Consider the following 9,227-nt stretch of genomic DNA (forward strand, 5'->3'; position numbering starts at 1 on the left):
GGAGATACTAGCCTCTCTCTGTATTGACTGCAAAGGGCTCTCACATGACTACTTTGCACTTAACCCCTAACAGTTAAATTATGTGAGCAAGGACAAGAATTTTTAAAATATACAAGTCCCACGTCTCAATTGCAGAGGGAATTGAGCAGCACAGTCTTGTAAATACAAGCTTTAGAAGCTCTGCAGTGATGTTTCTCCTTTGTAAAACCCAACAGTTATTTTTCCTGGTGAGGTTTAACATGAGCATGAGATTTTCAGGTGCTATGAAGACATAGACACAACCACTCAGCATTTATTCTCCCTGCTGGTAACAGCTGCCTTTGGTTGCTGGTGGTGGGTACTGTTCACAGCAAAGGGGCCACTAATTTTTCTTTCCCGGTGTGTCCCCAAAACTTCAAGATCCTAAGAGGTGCCCCAGTCTCCCTTATGTGGATCCACTGCAGCTGTCTGAGCCCACCTCAACTCTTGCAACTCTTTGGAGAATTCTTCTGGAAGGAACATGAGCAAACAAACAAAATAGGCCACACTGAGTATCTCTAATATCAGCCGCACCTGCTAAATATGAATATTAGCTCTAGAGGGAAAGCAACTTCTAGGACAGCCAGGTGCTAGCCTGGCATTGCTTTGGGGTCTCTTCTCTGCTTGTACTGTTGACCTCAGACCCTGTGTCCTTCCCCAAAACCACTGGGTGTTTGACTGGAGTACCCCGGTTAAGCTGTCAAAGAGAAGAACCAGGAACTTTCAGAGGGCAGTTCTGAGCTGAGATGGGTTGACTTCCATCTGAAGGTGCCCAAAGCTACACTGACTACCAGCAAGCCCAGGGCAATGACACATCTTACACAGCCCAGTGTTTATGGGATGAATTCAGGAACAAATACCTGTTTTTCCAGTATGACCTGTCCTCTTCCTACCTCAGAGGGATGCAAATTCACAATATCTGACCATGCGAATTCGCTCAGCCTAGAGGACATGTAGGAGAAGAAAGGGAACTCCTGCTCAGTGTTCCCTATACCAATGTTCTCCTGGATAACCACAAGAAACAAGCCAAAAATGGCAGTCATTAAGGCTGCCTGAAACTGCAACCAGGGATTGGACTCAGCTTCTGGCCAGAATCAGCTTACAGATAAAAAAAAAAAAAAAAAAAAAAAAAAAAAGGACCAAAAACCCCCCCCCCCCCCTTTTTTTGCCCATTCTTTTTCGCACTGAGTGCAGCTGGACAGAACCTGGGAACCTTCTTCTTCACAACCCCATGAGATACTTGTGAGCAAGGTCTTGGGGACGTCCACTCCTTGCACAACCACATTTGTTGCTTTAGACCACCACAATACCTTCTATGATCCTCCTGCCACTTAGGATCAATCAAACTGAGTGCTGGTTAGGGTTAGTTTTTTACAGTTACACCTGACGACATTGCCTGCCCTTACATCCAGCCGCAGGCTGATGCTTCTGCATGAAGGTCATCCCAAAGACTCTCGCTGCGGTAGGGACGAGCTGCCGGCAGAGAGAGCCAAAGCACTAGACAGCAAGCGCTGCGCAGTGCATTTTGCAGGGATGCACTTCGCATTGTGCTGCCAGGGGTGAAGGGAAAACGGCTTTTGATGCTCAAGGACCTTCTTATTAGGGTATTCAGAGCCACGGATATTTTTACCATCTGCCTGTCAATGTTCCTCTCCGCAAAACATCCTTCCCTCCAGCCAGGCATCCCTTCCCAGCCTGTCCTGCTGCTGCACCACGCAGCCAGCCGGCCTGTCTGAGCTACCAAAAAACAAAACAAAAAAAAAAAAAAAACCCAAAAAAAACCAAAACAGGCTCCCACCAGAAGGTGGTGCCCATCTTCCACGAAACACGGGGCAAGCACTTCACGATACAGTCCACTTCGGGGCAACACGTCGAAACCCAGCCACATTCTGACCAAAAATGGCCAGAGCGAAACCACACAGCAGATGATGCCAGACTCCCTCAGAAGTCGTGGGGGTGAGGGGGACGTTTTTGCAGATGTAACCTGCAGTGTAGCTCATTGGTGCGCCATGCAGTGTATTTTCTCTTAAGGGTTTAGATCTTAACGGGCTTTTTAATGAACAGAGCCCAGCAACTGTAATTAGGAGTTTAATAAAGCCATAATCCTGCCTGGATATTCACTTGGTACTTAAAGAGCACACAGCCCTGAACGAAGGTTCTTATCTCTGTCTAAAACCACACTTGGATGCTGATATCTGCGCAATACTTTGATGCTGCCCCAGTTTGCTCTTGATCGTCTATCAAAGGCAGATGTGGAACGAGGAGCATGGAAAGGTCATAGATTTGCTGTGACATACAAAGGCACCAGCTTAAAAACATCAAAAGGCATACAGGCTTCAGCTTCTCCTCCAGTATTTCCTTGTCTCCTGCTATCCGCTACTGTAGTGGCAATTTGCACTGCTTCCCTCCAGCTCGCTGCTAGCCAAACATCAGCAGGTTCCCTCCTTGGTAGCCGCAACAGCATGCAGGTACCGCTTGGTTACTTGGCAAAGGCTGTGTCCCCTGTCCAACCAGCCACTTGTCACACGCTGCACCAGGAGCTGGAGTGAGGGTGGAATGCTGCCAGGCACCTCTGTCACATCCCTCTTTCCCCTTGCTGCTTTCTGCCACAGCTCCGTGACAGCAGTGGGTCATTTCATGGTCCTCATCCCCAAGAGGAGACACTACTGCCCCAGGCAGAGGTGCACTCCACTCTCAGTAGTGGTTCAGGCAGGTCCCTTCTCCATTAGACATCCCATCTTTGAAAAAGGGTATCACCAAGGTCCCTTCCAACCTAGACAATGCTACGATTCTATGGGGCTCTATAGCAGAAACTTGCCAGGGCACAACCCACAAGGTTTTCTAACACATGGGCTTTGTGATTTACAGTTACCTCTTCTCACCACCCAAAAGAGATGGACCTTGGAGAGATCGTTGTGGCTGACCGTCCTGGTGAGAGGCAGTTGTACACAGAGCAGAAGCCGAGAGCCCAGGACCTGCTGGGGAGAAGCAGCAATCGGATCCACCAAGTTTTTGGTTATCTCACGGGAGAAATGAAAGAATATGGAGAGTGGATGAAAAGTAAGCAGAAGGATACGTTTGGGGCTCTCTGGCTTGGAAGAGCTAGCTGGGGACATCTGTATTGCCTGCAGTACTTTCAGTGCTGAGGCACGAGACAAGGGGCCATTCCACCCCCTGAGGCAGCGTGGTCCGAGTTCAATGCGAACTTTTGGCCTTTTAACCCAAAACATTTTATTCTCAGGAAGGGGATCTCACTGCATCCCCCTGCCATTACTGTGGCTGCGGCCATAATTCAGCACAGGCAAAAGACATGTTTTACACTTAATCGGTTATGTGTCATTAGCATCACGTTCCCTATAGCGGTGCCCAGAATCACGCATCAGGGCTGGGGATTCGATCTTGTTTGTAAGTGCTTTGGATCAGCGACCATCTCCTCGTCTGTGTGTGGGCTGACGAAGGGGACTTGACTCGTGGTTGTGTGGGCAAAGGCTCTTGTATTACCAGCCTTGGGGGAGCAATAAGCGCTGTGGCTGTTCTGTTGCTATAAAACACAAAGCAAGTACTGATCTCAAAGGTTTACTGTCCAGGCAGGAACAATACATGAGCAGATGGTCCGTGTTACCCAGAATTATGAGGGATTTGGGGCTTTGAGAGGCTATCTAAGACTGTGGGTCCTCTGTCAAGGCTAGGTTCATTAGCAGCCCAACTCCAGCAACGGGGGAGAAATACGAGACAGCCATGCACACAGCCGGGCTGTGCAGTGGCTACCGGTGGTGGAAAGCACGGGCTGAGATGCCTCCAGGCAGGGAGGTCAGCAGGCTGGCAGTGTGGTCCCCAGCTGCAGGGCATCATCTCCTCCTGCTTTGTCTTTACTCTAGTGGCCCATGCTTGTTAAGACAGCTTTTCTTACTCAATGTCCTGAAAAGCTTTGGCCACTGCGCACTGGCTATATTTGAATACTTACAGTTAATACTTGTGTCTAAAACCAAGATCATTGTTTATATATTTCACAGCTCAACATTAAATATTAGTAATAATTACTCCAGAAAAGCCTGATTATTTTTCTCTAAGGAACTCATTCTTCCTTGGTTGTAACTGCCTGGCTCCCCAACAATGCACAGCCTGAGGGATGCATGCGAAGCCATCCCTCAACTTGTGTTCCAGCCTCTGGGGAGGGCTCTCCCAGTGATGCTGAAGAGATGCAGAGTGGTACCCAGCCTTTCAAGGATCCTCTATTTAAGCTAATCTCATCAGAAAGCAAAACTTGAAGGTTGACTGTAAATACAACACAGGGAAGTAGAAAAGGAGGGAATGGGGAAGAGAGGAATTTTTAGGAACAAGTCATTGCCCAGATTCAAAAAGTAGTCTGGTACTTCATGCTGTGTCCAATTAACAATCTAAACTAATTGAATTAGTTTTAGATATTTAAGAAGATGAAAGTTGCATTTACACATTGTATGAACATATTATACATGCAATCAGCCCCTCTTTCTCATTTATTCTCCTTGCATCACATTTAGTCATGCACAGCAGCACAGGAACAGTTACACCTTTCCCAGAAGCGTGGCAGAAAAAGACTTTAAGTCAATTTGCAGTAGAAGAGTCAGCAGCAAAATGTTCTTGCAGTGCTACAAGATCCTCCTCTGCCCATGGAGATCATTAGCATGTACATTAGATCACTGTGCATAGATGCCCTCAGATGGGCTGCCCTCAACCCCGCATGCATCCCATCTCCTTCTCACACTCACCTGAGGTACTCGAGCTTGGTGCCCCGTTTGCCCGGGTTCAATAGTCTTCTCTAAAGAGCAATGGCTCTTTGTCCTTTGGAAATACCTCTTGCCCCTGATTACAGTCCAAGCTATAACAACTATTCTCTTAATCTAGGTTCTTCAGTTCCCAAAGTACTTTTTAGACAACTTTGACAGTTTGAGCCCCATCTTCTACATACAGTGTACCTCCATGTTCTGGGTCCTTAAAACAGCCAAATTGTTTCCTTGTTGTATTTCCCTACCTACATACAAACGAGTTTCAGTCTCTGCCTAAGTCCTTCTCTGCAACTGAATTATACACCAAAAAGGGACTATCTCATCACTAAATTTACAGCAGAATCTTAAGCAATCTACCACGCAAGAAAGACTATTCTTTGACCACCATAAATAAAGCACTTTTTTATGAATCCCTCCGTGAACTTTATAGCCGTGCCCAGTCCATCCCTATTAGCTTTTCAAGTGCCAGACGCAAAATATGCTCAGACATCAATAAATGAGAGACTGGTTTTACAGTCCTGTTGATACATTGCCTCTGTTCTGTGGACAGAGAGCAACTGCAGAGATGAGTGTGCTTTGAGGGAGTTCTGCTAAAACCATGCCTTATGGCCAGGATTTATATTTTATCTCCTCCAGGCAAACCTCTACTGGTCCAGCTGGTGGACTGGATCTTGCGAGGGACCTCTCAGGTGATGTTTGTCAACAACCCTCTCAGCGGGCTGATCATTCTACTGGGGATCTTCATCCAGAGCCCATGGAGCATGCTCACAGGCTGTACTGGAACCACCGTGTCAACATTAACTGCGCTGGCTCTCAGTCAGGACAGGTAGGTGGTACCTCGAATCCGGGCAGTTAATAAAAATTGATCCTTATGTTATCAGGAATGGACTGATGGGTCATAGCCCCACATTCGAGTATGTTAGAGTCAGCAGACTGGTGTTCCTTACAGATGGTTTGGAAGCAGTTAGGTGAGGACAGAGCTGTGGTCCAGGAAGAACTGGCCTGTGCCCATAGCTGGCTGTCTTTGTGAGAGCAGTTACCTCTCTCTAAAAGCCATTGTCACAATCATGCAGATCCTTTGGGTCACAAGGAGCCCCCTACATCATCTTAATTATCAGGCATCGAAACGCGTTACCCAGGGCAGTGGTGGAGTCCCCATCCCTGGACGTATTTAAGGGTGGTGTAGATATAGTGCTCAGGGACATGGTTTAGTGGTGGGCTTGTCAGTGTTCAGTTAATGATTGAACTAGATGGTCTTACAGGTCTTTTCCAATCGAGGAGATTTAGCGATTCTGTGATAATTGAACAGTCTCCAAACCGCTCCCTTCCACACACCAGTGTAATGCAATATGGCAGCAACCTCGCTGCTTTTTCATCCCTCCCCCTACACTCCCTTCACCAGGAGCAGGACGTTTGTAAATTGCATTTCAGTAAGCCCCTGTGACAGGTCACCTCCAGCACAGCTGGCTACCTTGCAAACATTTATTTCCATCACAGATCAGCTATTGCAGCCGGGCTGCACGGCTATAATGGGATCTTGGTGGGACTGCTCATGGCCGTCTTCTCTGACAAAGGGGATTACTACTGGTGGCTTCTTCCTCCTGTGGCGGTTATATCGATGGCCTGGTAAGTGCCACTTCTCCTCCTAGGGACAGTTTTCAGAGAATGTGGAGTCCTGCTATATACAGCTTAAACACATTGGAAGTCCCCTCTACACCAGCAGCTCCAGCCATGTTTTTCCAGGTGGCACTGGAAAGAGGCATCCATTGATGCACGGAGCTCGTGAGGGACATTGGTAGGAGGTTGAGAGCACAGACAACACTGATTATAGCACATGGACACAGCAGCCCCATTTCAACCCTCTACAAATGGCCCTCATCAGCAGGACACATTCGGGGGGGATGTCATTGCGCCCACCACCACAACCGTTCTTCCTCATCCAGGTGCTGAACTGACCGGGTGCTCTCCCTCAGGCTGAATTCAACATCCCCCCTCTCAGATACACAGCCAGTCATGAGCAAAATTAATTCCTCAGAGTAATTCCGAATGCCAGACAATGTCCTTTCAGGATTAAATTTACCATTTCTAAATATGGACAGTACTGCAGAATCCATTTAGCAGCTTTGACTGAAATTAATTCAAGACTCATATTTTAATCACGGCTGGTGATAAGATGCAAGTCATTATTGCATTTCACTGCTTTTAAGATCAGATTTTTTTTTTCATATTTTATTTATTTAGTCACTTTCAGCAAAGGTCATTTTGTAACAACCTCTCAAAACCCAGGACATGTTGCAAGAATGTTTAGTTTGTCTCATCTGCCAGAATTCCTTGAGGCTTTTTATTCAAACTTGTCTTCATTCTTTTAGTTCATAAGACTTGAGAGTAGAGATGAAAGATTTTAAAATTAGACATTTCAGTGATTTTTTCAACTGATACTTTGAATTTCAGTTTTGGAAGTCAGCATTTCTTTAATTGTTTCTTTTTTTCTGACAAGTTGTATAACTGGCAGAAGCTTTGCATTTCAGCACAGAAATTAGGACACCGTTTTCACTGAAGTGCTGATTTTTTTTCCTACAGCTACAAGCAATGAAATCTGTAAACTGCTCTGGGAACTGAATTTGTCATAAAAGAATAGACTTCATCTGAGATTATACAGGGAGAACAAAGCATTTTTTCCACTGATAGTATCTACACAACAGGACACAAGATGTTGCTTTTGAAATGCGAAATAATTTGGGTGGGGTTTTTTATTAGAACCAGCTTAATGACTCTCTAGGACTCAAATGCAGCTTCTTGAAAAACTCAAGTCTTTAAAATCAATTTTTTGCCAACTGTGCCATGTCCATTGCTACTCGAGGGTTGACCATCAGAGCTGCTCAGGTCACTTATATCAGGAAAGCTCAGCTGGAAGCAGCAGAACACAGTCTATTGCCATCAAGGACAGGACCTGGGCTTTCACTCTCTTCCACAAGCCTTCTGGGCCCCGTAAAAAACAGATATTATCTTGCCAATATGCTCCCACAAAAGCATTCATACAGGACACCCATTTCAAGTGGAAATAAGGCAGTCTGGAAATATCCTAATCTGGTGAAGTTTATAGCCCAAATTCTACAGCCAAGAACTTTGGGGACACTCACGCTACCTCAAGGTTCACATGCTTTTTAGTGTTTACGTGCTAAATATAGTCAATCATGTTTCTTAAGAGGGAGGCTCAGTTTTCAGAAAATGCCATGTGATTTTGGGCGGTACCTGGGCAGCACACAGTAACATCAGTCTCGTTGAGCAGGAACATCAGTCAAGGTCTGGGTCACGGCTGGCACATCACCAGCTCTGCTAGAGTGGTGACTTCATCTTACATTCTGTCAGGCTCCATATGCCCTAAGGACTCCTCATTCCCCCAGAATAGCATCTAACATAGTAAATATTTTACATCTTTCTTAATGGAAGGTTTTCCATCCTCTTTGATCATCTCTTCTGCTTTATTTCTCTTCTAGAACGCTCTTCTGGTATCTCTAGAATTCTCTTCTGGTATCCTTCAAACTATTTAACACACAAAAAGGAAATTACATCATTTCCAACTCCTTCTTGCCTCATCAAGACAGGAGCCTTTTATACCATCTGGAGTTCTACAAAGTCCTTCATGTGGCATTCCCGAAATTCTGGTTCCTAGTAGATTTTTCTGTAGAATAAGAAGCCAGATCACCTTTCTCCATCCATGCCTAAATGCTGTACTGAATGTGTTCTTTCATCAACTCCCTGAGCTCAGCATAGCTAGCAGGGCACTTGCACACTAACCGGCTGTCCTGAGAGAAGGGTGTGGAGTTTATACCATCCCTGAATGGATGTGATAGTTGTTGCAAAAAGATGAACAGCATTCTGCAGCTATTTGTCTGATGCAGACTAATGTATTGAGGTAACATCAATACCTGATGTTTCTAAAAGGAATGGTGTCAGTTTGCATTTACCAGAGCTTAAAACCAAAGTGGTAGGCTGTTTCACCACTATAATTGTTCTGAACACATTATATTAGTTTCTCTCCTCCTTCTGTTCTCAGTCCAATCCTGTCCAGTGCTTTGGGATCCATCTTCAGCAAATGGGATCTTCCTGTTCTCACTCTGCCTTTCAATATTGTGGTGACTTTGTACTTGGCAGCCACAGGACACTACAACCCCTTCTTCCCTACAACCCTCATCAAGCCTGTAGCATCAGTGCCCAATATCACCTGGTCTGCAATCAATGTGCCACTGGTAAGCTTCACTCCAACAAGTCTATGATATTTCACTACAAAGGTAAGTGTGAAGGCATTCAGCTTGGGATAACAATTTCACATGGGTCAGAATGGCGATATGATATGTACAGCTTGTACCAATTCACATGGATCGGTTCAGGCCATAGAGGACAGTGCCACAAAAGCCCCAGGGAAGGTCCTGGAGGATCCAG

The 9,227-nt window shown here is 45.8% G+C and overlaps 1 protein-coding gene across 1 annotated transcript in view; it reads left to right on the forward strand.

The window, feature by feature from the left end:
* Positions 1-2,912: 2,912 nt before the first annotated feature.
* The window catches only part of SLC14A2 (solute carrier family 14 (urea transporter), member 2), a 41,106-nt gene continuing 34,791 nt past the window's right edge, over positions 2,913-9,227 (forward strand). Inside the window, exons 1-4 of the mRNA XM_009894751.1 lie at positions 2,913-3,078; positions 5,421-5,610; positions 6,282-6,410; positions 8,842-9,034. Of these exons, the coding sequence (XP_009893053.1) occupies positions 2,913-3,078; positions 5,421-5,610; positions 6,282-6,410; positions 8,842-9,034 (678 nt within the window). The remainder of the gene's footprint in view (positions 3,079-5,420; positions 5,611-6,281; positions 6,411-8,841; positions 9,035-9,227) is intronic.

Source organism: Charadrius vociferus, unplaced genomic scaffold (genome assembly GCF_000708025.1).
Source record: "Charadrius vociferus isolate BGI_N301 unplaced genomic scaffold, ASM70802v2 scaffold151, whole genome shotgun sequence".
In the NCBI taxonomy this organism is placed as follows: Eukaryota; Metazoa; Chordata; class Aves; order Charadriiformes; family Charadriidae; genus Charadrius; species Charadrius vociferus.